The 16,408-nt window shown below is 43.6% G+C and overlaps 1 protein-coding gene across 1 annotated transcript in view; it reads left to right on the top strand.

Annotated features, from left to right (window-relative positions):
• Positions 1-61: 61 nt before the first annotated feature.
• The window catches only part of rtn3 (reticulon 3), a 41,557-nt gene continuing 25,210 nt past the window's right edge, over positions 62-16,408 (top strand). The window contains exon 1 of the mRNA XM_080486188.1: positions 62-401. Coding sequence (XP_080342314.1) covers positions 311-401 — 91 coding nt within the window. The 5' untranslated portion in view covers positions 62-310. The remainder of the gene's footprint in view (positions 402-16,408) is intronic.

The raw sequence follows: 16,408 nt of genomic DNA, 5'->3' as shown, positions 1-16,408 counted from the left end.
CGCGAGATTATTTCTGTGACTGTGTGACAGTTAAGGGCAGATAGCTGCGTGTAAAGCTCCTAGTGCTGTGGTGTCCGAGCTGAGCCGTGGTCTTGAACGCCTCATGGTCGACCTGTTTTCCCCTCCTCCACAAGCCTTCTTCATTCGCTCCATCTCCGCCCCGCTCTCTGTCACTGCTGCTCGGTGAAGGTGAAGCTGCAGACCCGCGTCCCACTTCCGGGGAACCCAGAGGAAAGTCAGCCTACATAGACGGCCAGCTAAGAGCACAACCCGGCTTCCAGGTGTTTTTAATCCACGGTCAACAGTAGAAATGGATCCGATGAACCAGTCCGCGCAGATCTCGTCGTCACAGGGCTTCGCAGATGGACAAAACTCCGCTGCCAAAGAGTCAAAGCTCTCCGGTAAGACAAGCGGTACAGGTCAGCTTGCTCTAACGTCAGTCTTGTTTATGTGCAGTTTTGTATTACTGGTTAACCTGAATGCTACCGGAGCTTGTTTTAATCTGCTGCGACTCCACGGGGACACCTGTGGTGTGTCCGCTCCTACCGGGCTTCGCTCCGCTGTGTGCCACACGGCCTCTCGCACGGTCCACGCACCGTCCCCCGGTTAGTTCAGAAAAAACACCTCTTTCCTGTCACTGAGTGATCTAAGGTACCCTGGAATGATCCCACCCACACAGGCTGGTAGCTCTGTCGCTTCTGCACCCATTAGCTTCGTTGTTTCTGTTTCGTTTTTTTTTTTTAGCAGGGTTAGCTTCACGCAAAAAACGTGTTTTCATGATGAAATGCGGCATGCTTTTCAGGTTAACTGTTACCCGAATTAAAGTACGTGTCCATGTGCTTGACAATACTTGGTTGGTTGTGATTGTGCACTGTTGGTTTGTTTGCTTGTGAGGAAATAAAGATAATTGTACGTTTATTCCATGGAGTCTGGCGGTGACAAAGCGCCGTCGTCGCTCTGTACTGCAGATGCATTGTTACTGCCAGCGAAGGGAGGACCTCTTAAAGGTGCGCTGCCCCTTTTTCTGCTGGAGCCTTCACCATCAGGAGCCATGATGTGGAATAACGGGTGATCATCTCCATGCCAGCTGTTTATTTCTTTCTTTTACACCCTCTGTTTGCAGTTTGTTGACGCTGCGTTTGTTTGGACGAGCTGACCTAAGACAAAAAGGCAGTGTTTTCCTCCTGGCAGGCCTCATTGACTTCTTATTGTGTGTGAGGGAGTGGCTGTGTGTGTTTGTGTGTGTGCGTGGGTCTGCGTGTGTGTGTCTGATCTGATATGAAGGCCAGCTCTCAATCAACCAACAAGATGGGAATCTATTGATAATCTGCCCATATGTACTGGGAATGAGCAGGATTACAGGAGTGGTGTTGGGAGGCGGGTGTGGCTGATGATCAGTTGTTGTCACTAAAGGGGAGGGAAGCTTGTCACTGTGACACACCTTAGCAGAACTCGCTATTCCTGATGTTTCTTTGACTCATTTCTGTGTAGGCTGATTATCATAGCCAATTCTACTCTTGAAAAAGGAAAATGTGAAGAAAACTGTAAGTATACCACAATAAGAGCTTCAACATGTTAAGCGAGCGTTAACGTGGTTGGCACTGGTAAATATCCAAAGTTCATGTGGTTGTGCATCACTCCAGTGTAGGGATCGTATGCCAGCAATGCATGACGACATGAAGCAACACTTTGGATATTAACCTGCGCCAACCACATGAAGCCACTAGGGATGCAACGCTTCTCGGTAAAATAGTAAGCCCTTTGTTTCGCCCTGTGCGCTTCATTTTGCCCTTATGGACCGCAGGGTTTTGGTTTTGCAATTAATTTTGCATTCATACTTTACAGGCTGCTGTCTGTATTCTTGCGTGTGCCCGTCCACGGGCCGAGTCCGCCTGCGACACGAAGCCCTGCCTGCAAGATAATGTTCAATCACTGTTGTGGCTCCGCCCACTCACCCCCTCCACCGTGGCTTTTCCTGACGGCAGATCATGGAAGAAAAGTAGTCTGTGTGCTTCAGCCAGGTCTCGGTGAGCAGAGAAATGCATAAATTCCTCTTGTGGAAGTTCAGCTGGAGCAGATTGATCTCGTTGTCCAGGGACGTTAGACGGAACAGAGTTGGAAGAGCAGTTCTGTTGGTCCTTGGTCTGGTGAGGACGTCGGCTCTCTTCCCTCTCTTCTGCCGTCAGGTGACCTGGCCTTCTCCTATCGCACCACTGTTTCCTAAATTCACTGCCTTTTAATCCAAATCTCCCTCACTCTTCCTTGATGTCTGGTCCCAGCCCCACCCTATGGTCCCATAGAAGATGTAGATCCTGAGCGCTGTATTTCAGCCTCGTTCTGTTGTGCAAACTGCTAGTAAAAGTTTTTTTTTTTAAATGGCGTGCGGGGGCCGAGAAGGCGCTGCAGCACTGCACGTCGCCATCTTCAAATAGGCTCAGGGATCCACGGCGCATGTTTTTTGGACTGTGGGAGGAAAGTGGAGCACCCGGAGGAAGCCCACACACGGGGAGAACATGCAAATGCCACACAGAAAGGCATTATACACTCAGGTGGTATTTCAACCCACAACCTTCTGGCTGTGAGGCGAGAGTGCGAACCACTGCTCCGCCCCGCGGCCTATGCTTTGACAGTCCAGGACTCGCGCAGGTAACATCAGACTAAGAATCAAGAAACGACTAACCTGGACTGAAACCGTGGCCCAAAAAGTGAGATTCAGACCGAGCGGTGGGCGACAGTACCGCTCCACCCCGAGAAGGTATGAACCTGCACTGAACCGCTGCTGCTGATGGCGAGCTGAGGATAGACAAACCCGCGCTCACCATCATGTAAAACAAAAACTACAAGATGAATGATATTCATCTGCACACATTGGAGATGAAAGCTTGATTTGAGATATATGGTGGCAGAAGATTGGTCATTTTTAAAATGAGTGGTAAAGGAGAAGGCCTGAAGGCTTGGGAAGTTGATGACTGACGTCGCTGGAGTCGACAGTGTTGTAGATGAGCTCTCATTCAAACATGAATATACTGTAGGTAATGTGGTCAACCCACAAAACGTCCCGGACATGTTGTGGCTGCTCAGTCTGCTGTTGTCTTACTGGTGGCAGTTTGAGAGTTTCCCTGCAGCGTTCTGACCACACACGTGATCAGCGTTTGTTTTCAGAAGAACATTATGAAGGGAGGCCGACGTGCCGACTCACTGAGCTGAGTCATCACAGCAACGCAGAGTCACTGTTAAAGAAACTCTGCCTGCTCTGCATCAAACCCATCCAACAGAATCTCTTTAATTAATGCTGCTTCATGAGATTGCAGTATGATACTTAAGGGATTGATGTTGATCTTTGTGTATTTTTCATGTCCAATTTTAACAGCATCATTTAAAAAAAAAAAAATCCATTATTTATCACTTCTGCAGTGTGTTTTTTTTTACTTTTTATGCATCTGTTCTGTGTTTGATGCAAAGATTAAATGTGATCTGTTAATATCTAATATGCTGACATGCAAAGCTGACGTTCACTCCTCCTATAGCCTGAATGATTGATTTAGTTTGACTGACATGTTCACAGAATCTTTTAGAAGAACACATTTGTTTGATATAATTATGGATTGATTATGGTGGATTCCTGTTAAATTTCAACACGCTAAAGAAGGAACCCTTCAAAAAGACAATGTAGTTGAGATATCTACAAAAAAGTAACCAGCCACGTGGTGAGTGAAATACCGCTCTCAACCACCAGGTGCTCCAGCGAGTCACTTTACCTGAAGCTGTGCAGAACAATGACTCCCTAAAGCCCCTAAACTTCATATTGTGCCTTTTGTTAAAACGACAACAAAAAAACACACGAGTCAAACACTCAGCTGAAGTTGATTAATTCAGTGAATAGCGGTTAGCATTATGTATTCACATTCTTCAGGTCACTTCCTGAAGCCTTTGAAGCTTCAGCTAAATCAACCATTTGTTGGACACTCAATACAATCCTGCACATTTCAGCAGATTAGTGAGATTACGATATACACAAGGACTGCAGGTGAATACATTTTTCAAAGGATTTCTGGAGAATTTACAAACTGTAAATAGAAAGTGTCACTTTTAAGAATCTCCAATGTTCCAAGCATGGGTTGTTATATACGTATAGCCAACAATCAGCTTCCAATATGCATGAGTACTCTTTGTGCTGCATTACATCTGGGATCTGGGAGGGGTCCATCGATCTGTGGCGGCCCTTTGATTGGCTGGCAGTATCCTGCATTGGACAGTGACCAGTCCATGAGGGCTGGGACTTGATGAAATGATGGACAGAGGTGGTCAGTGTGCAGCAGTGGAAAGTGAACCAGTACACAGAGTTCTTTCAGCCCCCCCGCCCTCCCGTGTGCTGTGCTGCCAGGCAGCCCCTCCTCCTGGCTGCTGGCTGGAGCCAACCATATCACTGAGGTCACAGACCCGATCACATTGCCTCTGGGCAGAGCAGGAGCACCAGCACTGGATCCCTGCACTGCACTGGGCCCACATTAACACAAAGTTGACCCTTTGTGGTAAATAGATGAATCCACAGTGTTTGATATTTGTCACAACGTGACTGAAAGCAGCACTTTTTTCCAGTCGTTTAAATCCACCAGCCATAGATCTTCTCATTGAAAATAAAGACTAGACCATGTTTCATCTTCTGGATTGAGTGCTTGATAAGAAACCAAAAGTGTCGAACTCGTTCATTAGCCACAAGAAGGCTGTTCGCTTTAATCAGCCAGATTAGTCAAATGCATAATAAACTTTGAAAATGGAAAATTTCACATATCTCACCTGCTTTAAGTTCAGAGCTTCACATATATATGAAAGAAATATTTAATTTATTCTATTTTCACAAAACCAGAATAAGTTGAAATGATATGCAATTTGGACATTCTTACATTTTCTTTTTTACAAAGCTTGCATGCAATACTAGTTGAGCTGTGATGCTAATGCTGCTTCATTCGCAATGAGTTAGTTTTTTTTTTTGTCATTAGTCTTATCGCCTTCATGCTGGATTGGACCCTCTTGTTATTAAAGATTCAAGTCAAGTGGCTTAAACCTGGACCCTTAGAGAAAGTACAGCTCAACTTGAAGCTCCAAGTAATGTTGAACGGTTCCTCGTATCCTTGCTGGTCAATGATTGGAAGCATGTTCCCCAGGTGGCGCTGCGACAGAGTATTTCAGCCTATGGGTGTGATGAGGGCCGATGATCATACGTGTAAAGTTTTGGGCTGACTGGAGCATGTACAGCCTAGTTATGCAGCACTTCCTGTCCATCCACCAGGTGGCGCTCTCATTGTGACTTTATTGGTCTGTGGAATTCATCAGGGCACGGCTGTGATCACACATGTACTGTTTTAGACATACTGCAGCATGTAGAGCAGTTACACATCACTTCCTGTTTCATGGTGAACCATCAGATCTTCGGTATCCCGCCATGGCCACGCCCTTTGACATTGGTGGAGGAATTTTTAAACTGTCTTCATCAGGAAGGCCTGTGGTATATACAGGGCAAATGATGCCTCTCTTGGATTTACTCTGTAAGAGGAGTTGAACACCACAGTTAAGGCCAAATGGTAGACTTTGGGTTTGTGTGTCCTGATGTGCTTCATATCCCGACCAACCTCAGGGATGATATCACAAAGTTTGGGGCCATGGCATGTGAAAATATAATTCCTTAAACTTCCTGTTACCAGTAGGTGGCGCTATTACTTTTTCAAAAGTTAAGAGTGTGGATGTCTTCAGACTGGGCCTAGTGTCCAGCGTTTGAAGTTTGGGGTTGATTGGCTCATGTGCAGCTGAGATATAAAGACTTGATATTTGCATGCTGAAATACCGGAATTCGCCATGCCGCCGCAGACACGTCTTTTGATGACAAGTCACCATTTTCTTCATGACTCATCATGAACGTGTCAAGGTCTATGTCACTACACTTGAGATAAATATGGGCAGCAGGTTAACAATGTCGCAGGTGTTAAAGTAGAAAATTCCTGCTTCCACAACTGAATGGACATTAATATATCGATGTGTTCAGTGTTGTTATGTCAGTCTTTTTCATGTCAATTGTTTTTGGTTAGCAGATCATTACCTCACTAAAAACAAGAAATTGTAGGACATGTGGAGTTTTCACCAGTCATGGACATCAAGGTAGTCTGATGACAAAACCGCTGTGTTCAAGATTCACAGTGTGAAGGATAAAGGTACAGCCTGTGATGTTTTCTTTGTGAGACATTAAAGTGTAACTGAATCTGATTAATGAACTGTAAAGTCAGACTGTTTTCCAACTAGCAGCAGCCTGCAGTGACGGTAGTAATCACAACTATAGTGAAGATAATGGCACCTTTTTAAAATAGTCTAAAAACTGCTTAAACAAAGTGTCTGACTAAATGAACTAAAGGTCAACCAAAAGGGTTTTGACTGATAATGACACAAACATTCGACCTGCGAGCAGAGTAAACAACATAAACTCATCTCACAGATACAAGTCTGTACAAATGTGTTTTAGCTGTGAGACAATCCAGAGTTGAGGGGTCCTGATAGAAAAAGCCTGATCCCCTTCAGTCTTCAGTCTCAGAAACAAAGCATTAAATAAAGAGACGTACCAACGCAGAGCCAGACTTCTTTGATTAGCTGTAATCAGCACTTTAAGTAGAGTGGTAACGACGTGCTGACACTGCTGCAGCAATACTCCACTCCTCAGACAGTAGTGAAGGAAATGTCAGAGTCCCTTTGGTAAAATCTGATCTCTATATGCTGTATGGCATGTACACACTACAAGATAATTGCCTTGATTTTTGTCCGGATCTCCCCCTTAAGATCAAGCCTGCAAAGGCCTGATTGTCTGATTTTCCTGTTGTGGGGTGTGTTAGAAGAGATTTTGTCCAGTCTGATCTGCTCAGAAGGTCTCGGAAGGGGAGATTGTTAATAAAGAACATGTTTATTATTTACGATGAGAAATCCTGTTGTGTGTTCTGCTCCGAGAAGAGCTGAGCAGCATGGTGTGTGATGTCATGGGTAACGGTTTACAAGCGACACTAATAATAACGACACCATTGCTGCAGCCAAAGCCAGAAAATTCCTGACTTGTTATTGCCTGGCTTTGTGATATTTTGCAATATTAATTCATTGGACAATGTAAACAGACCTGTGAACCTCAGTGATGACCCAGTTTCACTTTAGTAGGCCAGAAACGTGTCGGGCAGAACTTGTCACTGCTTTTCTTTGTTTATATTTTCCATTGAGTTGTTTAGAGGCAAAGTTTCCCCCGTGTGAGTGCGTTTTGTGTTGGAATATTAATTCCTCACCGTGATGGCAGAGAGACGGCGCTCCATATAAAACCTTTCTCCTCTCTGCTGCTCTCTGCACCGATCAGGATATTCTAAAAATAGGACGTATTTGGATGGACACAAAGTTTCAGAACAGCAGCTCTTGTTTGTTTTCTTAAACAAGTGCTTGGATTTCATTTTACAAATTCGGGGGGAATCCCCCCCCCCCCCCCCCTTTTTTTTTTTATTTTCACAGAAGCACTTCCAGCTTGAAATTCAACATAGATGTGAAGTTTGTCATAGATTGTGCTGACTGTTCTCAGCTGTAGCAACATTGTAAATAAGAAGCGGTCAGCTCTCCTCTCGGACATTGTTAACTAGTTAGTTTGTCTTAGCTGATAAAGGAATGACTGGGAACAGGAACTGCTTTATTCAAGCAAAGAAGCCAAACATGACTTTTTGCTGTTTAGAATAAACAATTGAAAAATAACTGACAAACTGTTTTAGCATTTCTTTAAACCATTATTAATTTATGCGAAAATAAGTCAGATAAAGGGTGAATGCTAAAAGTGTTGCTATTCACGAAGACGAGTCAGATAGTGAGATGGAGTTCTGCAGCTACACTGCCATCCAGTGCTGTGTGGCTCTTTGTCCCCGGAGGCTGAACCAGCACTGCAGAAGCTGATGGTTTCCAAGAGTCTTGCGCTCTGTAATCTCAGTGCACCCTGCCCAGTAAAACCACTGTATCTTTGAAAAAACCTCACTTTCACTCCTCACTTTGCCCTAATTAGTTCAACCTCTTCACTTAAAGCGTTTTCTCCTTGGCTATGCTTATCACGTCTCCTCTTAGATTGTGGGATTTTGTTTCATTTCCACAGATTCTCATCAACAAAGGAGCTATTTTCATAATGGGGACACTATATTAGAGCAGGACTGTCGTGACCTCATTTGTTCCTGCAGAATTGTTTTAATTTGGTGTGGTTACGCTGTGGATTTGTGTGATGGCTTGGATTTATTCATAGTGATCACTGGCAATTTATGTGGGACAGATGTGGAGGCACAAGTCAGAGATGGTGGTAACAAAGTGAAGGTGTGGTCTGCTGAGGGTGAAAACCATAGTATGAATGTAAGGGAAGGAATGCTGCACCACCAGGCACACCAACCCCGACCTGCCCAGCCTGTATGAGCTCCAGTGGAGTTCATCCAAGGAGGAACGCCACGCCTCACCCAGCAGCACACCTCCATGCTGGCATTCCCGACCCATCTGATCACAACCCAAGAATGAGGCGTGAGCATCCTCAAACCTGGATGGGATAAGAGCTGGGCCGGGACTAGAAGTGCAATTCATCACAGATTTAGAGTTATTGTGATATAAACACATTTGACATGCATATTGCAGAAAACTGACTGAACTCAAATTAATCGTTTCCACGTACTGTCCAAAATGACATTTCAAATATGGAAGAGAAATGTGTTTCATCACAATGAATAAATAGTAAAATTGGCCAATATAAAAAAAATGTAATTAAAAAAATTGATAGCTCAACTGGTCTTATACCTGGTGGCTTAATGGATATAAAACTTTAGCACAAATATCAAGAAAAAATGACAAAAGGCAACTAAAACACTGCCAGTTGAACTGTAAGCACATGTGTGATGGCAAAAAAACCTGGGCTAATCACACTGGTGTCAATCCAGAAAAAGAGAATGAACATTTCCTTAAAACAACAAATCTGAACAGACCAAATATTACCTGCTTATTGATTACAGGTCATATTGTTACTGGGTGATAGCAGGTTTTTAACTTACTTGCATCTCAATCAGTAGAGTTCAATTGACTGGAATTTGTTGCTCCTCTGTGTTAAAATCTATCAATAGTTCAAAATCAAGAATAAAGTTTGTGTCCTGATTTTAGCTAGCAGCAGAAAAATTAGTTTTGGTCAGGACATTTCATACTCCCAGAAGAAGCTGTCTGAACTCAGAGGCCACGCCCCTTCACCGCACGCGCACTTCTCGCAATGTTTCAATGATACGGCGTGAGGGTGTGAAGCAGCATTGTAACGGCACAGCTTATTTTTCACCTCAAGCGTTTTCAGAAGAACTTTCTGCTGCGTTGTTTCAGTAATGAAAGCGTTTGTGTCTGAGCTGCCATGTTGGTCCAGGTTTAACTGCAGGAGCTGACAGCCCTGAGATGCTTTTGTCCAATCATGTGCAGCAGCTAACTCTGAGTCATGCTACATGCTAAAGAGTTTCGGCATTCACACAGTAGCAAGGCTTCATAGTAAACATAAAAAAAAAAAAAAGCATAACTGATGCACTCATTGGCGAGCTGGAGCATGTGTGTAAATAGACGTCACGCACTGCACTGTCCTGTACTAAAGCGTTGCGGACTTGCGGGTAAAGGACACCGCCAACCAAGCGTGCGATTTTCAAATGCTGTGTGTTTGCATGCAGGAAAAAAACTCTAGTGGAACGCTGCCTTGACGACGGCAGAGAGAGTAGTGTATGAGTTGTTAAAGAGGAGGAGGAGGTAGAAAACAGATGTTTGAAGAGGCATGCTATAGCTGAACAGATGATGAAGAAAAGGTGACTGAGGTGTCATCCATTTGGTTCCGGCGGAATGCAGAAGTCAGCATGAAATATCTCACAAGAGTTTGGAACCACACTGCAGAACTAACTGTCCCGGACGAGGGAGCAGGGTAGGCGAAACTACTTCTGTCAGACGGAGCTGAGCGGGGGGGAAAATAGCCATTTGTTTGCTCATAACCCGTAGTGTCAAAAGTTTCTCCGTCCTTCTTCTGGAGTATGAATAGGCCTTGACATGTTATCTGGGACAGAGTTGCTGTGTCTGATTTTATTTGTTTCCATCGGAATGGAATAAACGACTTTGTCATTGAACAAGTACAGTGAAATTACAAGACAACTCTCGTGGTGCACGATACACCTAGAACAGGACAAAAGATAATCTATGAATATAAGGATAAAAAACTATCCGTGTATATACAAGGGAGCCAATAGAAACTATAAGTAGGATTTGTGGTTAAAAACAATGAGCATTCACTGAGGACAAGTATATAATGAACATATATCATTAGACACAGTGTTGTTAAACAAATGAGGAGCTCATTTGTTTTAGTGGTCATTTTTTTCTGCATATGACACCAGTGCCATATTTTGACCTTTTCCGATGAAGGCGAAGGTTATGTTTTTGTCTGTGTCTATTTATTGGTTTGTATGTATTTTACCAACTTTTCACACAAACTATTAACCCAAATTGCACAAAATCTTCAGTGATGATTTGTCATCGTCGAAGGACCAATCCATTAGATTTTGGGATCGAACAGCTTCTGGAGAGGTAAGATATTTCCTCCGTTGTGGACACAGTGGAGGTCTATGGTAAGTGGTCAGTCAGGGCTGCAGCAAGGAAGCTGCCGTTAGCCGCCTGCTAGCACACCGCTAACTCCGCTCCGGATCTCGCAGCTAATATCTCGGTTCGGCAAGTATCCAGAAACAGCCTTGTCGGCGCATTGACCCGGGTAGTGGTTTATCTGTGTGCTCCCACTCAGTGTTTCACACAGTAATGTTGCTATCTGACAGGCCAGTGAGCGTTCAGCTAGCAGCTAACATGCTAGGGATGCTAGCTTGGTTCCGCAAAGCAATGTGACCTTGGGAAAGGTAAGCGCTCTACCGAGTGCACGTTGTAGTTTGATTAATGTGCATATGAAAGTGAGAGAGGACCGACCCCAGAAGGTGGACTTTAAGTATCTTAGGTTTTTACTCACGGGTGAAGGTGGGGTTGGGAGATCAGCCTGAGGCTGAGACAGTGATGCATTGTCTTTACTGGACTATTGTGGCAAATAAAGAGTTTACATTTATTGATCGGAAACATTCAAGCTTTCTCCAATGGTCATGAACATTAGGTCTTGATTTAAAGAAAAAGATTGTTGATACAAGTGTTTGGAAATAGTTTTCTCCTCCTGTCTGAGAGCTTCATAATAGAGATTTTTTTTCCCTCACATAAAGTGGTTCAGGCTTCTGATTAGGGCACTCTCCTGGTCTGCACCAGGCATGTCCAGCTAGAAACGGGCCCAAAGATGACCCAGGGTCTCTTTGAGACGTTACCTTTGGAGCACCTTGGGGTTCCCCAATATTATCTGGGTGAAAGTTGCAGGTCACAGCTACGATGAACCCATAGGGACAAAGCGAGGAAGGAGATGGATTTTGACATGTGGCCCCAAAACAGATGATATCTATTTATGCAGAAGGTCAAGGCCTAAACAACAAGTCATCCGTGCTTCGGTCTTTCTGATGTGGTGACATGAACCACAGTGCAGGAACATCCTCTAAAGAAGAGTTTTTGTTAGTTGGTAAATTTGTTGGAAGCACATCTATGTTTTCCGAGCATCACCTTAAAGCGATAAGTTCTTAAGTCGACCTGCCTGCATAGCAAATGTAAGTGCATGTGTTAAAGTGATTGTGGTTGTTCTGAGGTAAACCGTGGGAGCTAATGTTACCATGAATATGTTCTGGTCTTCATCTGAAGTACCTCTGTATAGCATGTAGAGTTGTTTAGGCTTGATAAGTTAACTCTTTCTTCTCTCTTTATCTGAACGGGTTGAGATAGGAGTTTGGCTCTTCTTCTGGGATGACCATTCTTCTGTCCTTTTTTATTTTTTCAGATTCCTTTCTTTCCTCTTCGCCTGTATCTCTCATTCAATCTCCTCAAGGCAAGTGTATGGTTCTCTTACGCTGCTCGCCTGCTCTGCCCCCATCCCCCCCCTTCTCCTGCTGCTCTACCGCTCTACTTCATCCCTCCTCTTCTAGTGCCCCTCTCCTGCTCGTCCAAAGTGCAACAAAACCCCCGACCCACAAAGTAACATGGGGCATAGTAAAGTGTGGCTCTCACCCGGCTCCTTCCCCAGCTCGAGTGGTTATCTGATAAACCTTATAATGCTCCCCATGTGTTTCCACCTCTGCAGACTCTAGGCAGCTGCACTAATTGTGTGTTGGACTAGCAGCAGAGCTCCTCCTGTTTGCAGTGACATACGGCGTTGAAAATTTTCTTCACTACCCCCAACTTCTGCTGCAACACAAGATGACCCCCTTCCACTCCCTGCCTTAATTAGGCATATTGACCTATTGACATGTTTCATTGTCAGTTTATTATTGTGAGGGCAGCTGGCGGTGTTTCTACACATGGCTACACCTAGAGGAGCTAAAGGTCAACAGACAGAAGCAATGGAGCGCAGAGTCAGAATCTTGTTTTAGAAACATTATTTGAAACTACATAAAGACAGTTTCCACAAAAATGTAAAGCATCTGAAAAGGTCAAACACTGATACTAGATGGAGCAAACTTTACAAAACAGGACAGTGCATGAGTTATAGAATAATACTCAAATTAAAGCGATAGATTTTCAAAAGTGTCTTCTAGAACCGTCAATGAAGATTTTTACCAATATCAGTTATCATGTTTTGTGTGACTCAAAGGAATCTGCTGCTTTGCGAAACACAAAATAATACACTTCTTCCTTCAGCCACTAAGTGGCAGTGTTGTAATCTGTCATCAGACATTGTTTGTAGAGAAGAAGTCAGGCAAGCGAATCTATACTTCAGTTTGAACATGTGTTCAATACTTGGAATTGCAATAAGTAAAAAAAAAATAGTTAACACGTTTCCATAGAAACTGGTCATCTCCCCTGCAAAAAAATCATAATGCACCAGCTGTTGTCCAGTAAAGAGACTTAAAATGATTGTGCAAAAAATAGCACCAGTCAATAAAATAATGGTGTGAAATGACACACGACAGGTTTCTGAGAAAAAAGGCTACAAAATATAAATTCTTTGACCAAAGTAATTACAAACAGGGGTCGTGAAATAATGAATGAGTGTATACCTCATATAAACAGCACCAACACATGTACGCATTTGTAAAACCTTCAAAAGTCTCTTGCCATGTCTCAAGACAAAGGTCAAATGTTCACAAGTTACTTTCAGTCAGCTGAAATGACAAACAATTTATCTTCATTTTAGTCCTGTTCAAGCCGCACAATCCTCAGACATCAAGAATTCCACCAGTGAAGTCTTTCCTCTGTAGCTCCGAGCTTTTGGATCATCTCAGCCAGCCTGCTAGGTTTTCGGGAGGTCACCATCATTATAATCCCAAGATTTCCACTTTACTGTAAGAGCGCAGATAAGCTCAACGTCACATAGTCAGTCATTGACAAGAAAACACCCAAGACTGTCCAAATGTTTTCAATTTGTACAATAATCTACTGAAAATGGAGAAACCGCACGAGTGACGAGGAATCAGATTCTGACATCACTAACAGTTTGTGTCCTTTTATTGTAATTTCATCTCTAAAATCCTAACGAATGCTAAGAATTTCACTAATCAAGCTTTTTCAATGTATTTTCTAGCAGTCAGATCCACTTCTGTCCTCGCAGGCTACCAGCTAGCGTTATGTAGGTCAGCATCACTCTCTGCAGGTTCAACTTAATCCCAAGATTGCCACCTTATTTTCAGAAAGCAGAGAAGTTCAAGTTCACACTGTGTGCATGAGAAGAACAGAATCCTAAAAATGGATCATGTTGGTGTCCCTGAGGGATGATCCTACCTTCCTCCTGCCCCAGTATCCAGACCACTCCCATCCCCTATACTTGTCTGCAGCCCTGCAGCAGCTGGGCCTCGGAGGATGAGTGGCACTGGAGATATCATCCCCGGCCCAGTGTGGTGGGCCGTCCATCGCCTGTTGCTGCTCTCCTGCCCTCCACCCCACTTTCTGCTTCCGGCTATGTAGGCATTTTTGCATGTTTCACATCATGGCTTCAGCAATAACTGGAGGTTTTCTTTAGACACTTCTGCTGCCTTATGATCAGATTCTTTTTGAGCCCTTTTTTTTATTTTAGCTGCGGGAGCATCCTGCACATGCTTGATTACCCTGAAAGTGCTCTTTGACGATTAGATACTGATCAGGATCAGTGATATAGTTGGAAATTACAAGCACATGCAGAACAAACACTCAACCTGCCCACTGTGAAGGCTGACGGGACTGTACACGATGGAATTTGGACTTTAACTGACTCACCTGCCACTCGGCCCATATCTAATCTGACTTATGCAACACTGAGTCAATATGTGTGGAAATGCTGTCTGTTCTTAACTCCAGTTCGTTCAGGAAGAGAAAATGTTTGACAAGATGAGCAAAAACCATTTTAAAAGTTGCAGGTTTGACTTGATCTCCAGCTTTTGTTCATGTTCTAGTTTAGCCAATCACGTCATGCTGTACTCCAGTTGCCCCGGACCGTGTAAGTCAGGGCCCTTTTCGCCTTTTAGGTTGACATCCCATGGGTAAATTTGGGGCAGATCTCAACATCTCTGCTTATTTAAAAAAAAAAAAAAACAGTGGTATCATTAAAACAATGACTAGGACATACATCTGGTTAGTTATGAAATTACACTGAAAAAGTTTCATAGGATGCGTCCATAGTGTTTTCTGACCTGCAACATTTTAATGAACTGGAACGCTATAACTCCTAAGGTATGGGATATACAATCATAAATGTGATATATAAACCTTTACATAGTTAAAAAGGAGATGTTTTGTTCTGTGCTCTTTCACTTTTTGGATCCCAAGTCAGTTATTTTTCCTGGATTTGGAACCAGTTTATTGCAATCTGTCATGATATTTATCTAAAACTTTCCAGTGAGTTTTTCGAGCAGGCTTTATTTCATGTTAAACATTTGCAGCCCCTTGATAATTGAAATCCATAATAAACAACCCAAAGAAACATTAGTTCTTTGTTTTAATTAGGGGCGTAACAATACATCGATTCATTTATTAATGAGACAATTACATCGATGCACAATAACATCGATTCACATTGTCATCTTTAAGATACGCCTCTATTTTGAAATTCACGTAGCACGTCTGTACGGCGGTGTCACCATTTCCTGCGCACTCTCGCTGCCTTCACACAACGTGCACGGCGGCGTCATGACAAGCACGAGCAGCCCAGAAAAAGACGACATACACTCACCTCTTGGAAATAAACTGATGTTACACCCCTACTGTTTACAGTGTTTACCTGAAAGACCTTAGAAATAAAATAGTCAAATCATATTTCAGTTGTGTTTTGTGAGTTGATAAAAATGTAAATGATTGTGTGAGATGAGCTTATGATATCACATATCAATCGCAGGCTTGTGAATTAAATTGAATCGAAATCGTATCGTGACAGACTTTGTGACACTGGTAAACATCGTATCATCATCCAAACATATCGACATCGTATCGTAATGAAGCTGGTGATTTACACCTGTAGTTTTAATCACACATTCAGACGTTAAGATATTTTTGCCAACTAACTCTGTGTAGGAGAGGTTGTTGGTGGGCTAGTGAGGCTTTAAATGTTTTTGCTCGCGAGGCCGCAAACATGATCACAGAGCTCCACTCAACTGGCTGTTACTGTAGACAGCAAATTCCACAAACCAGCCTTGGTGGCCACAGAGGGCTCATTTGGCTGAGGATACCCTGCCAGCAGCTTATTAATGTGCAAAGTTTCCGACAGCTTTTTCTGAAGCCTCAGATTGAAGCCACTTGTGAATTGCAGTTCCAGTGGCAGTGGGGTAGTTTCTCACAAAAAGGCATCAGCACGATGAGAGATAAATGAGCGTGTTCTCACAACATGAGCTGTTTTGGAATTTGTTTACAATCAAGGGGCCAAAGGACTACAAGGCTGTTGGCAAGACGGAAAGTCCATTCATGTGGCCTAGTTTGAACAAGGCAGAGTATTGTGTTGGAGGGGGGGTGGCAGCCCCATCCAAGACAAAGTGGACCAGTCAGCTGGGTACCAGTGAAGAAGTCCGTCTGTGCAGTGACAGGGAAGGGAGGGGTCATGGGACCACGCTGACAATAGAGCGAACCGCTCAAGGTTCAGTGCAAGCATAAAATGCTGCTCAAGTCTGCAGGCTGGATACAAGTTAAGTTTCGGTCTGTGCTGCACAGTGACTGGCATGCGCTGGTTGTAATGAGCAGCTGATCTTCATTTCCTAATATAGCTGCCAATTCTCTGTCATGATGGCCCAACATTGGGGGTTGCGAATGCGTGAGGAGATCACTGGTGCTGAGGGCAGGG

The sequence above is a fragment of the Lipophrys pholis genome, assembly GCF_963383615.2.
Source record: "Lipophrys pholis genome assembly, chromosome: 18".
Taxonomy (NCBI): domain Eukaryota; kingdom Metazoa; phylum Chordata; class Actinopteri; order Blenniiformes; family Blenniidae; genus Lipophrys; species Lipophrys pholis.
The sequence above is the reverse complement of the archived record's forward strand: the minus strand, read 5'-3'. Positions and strand labels throughout refer to the sequence as shown.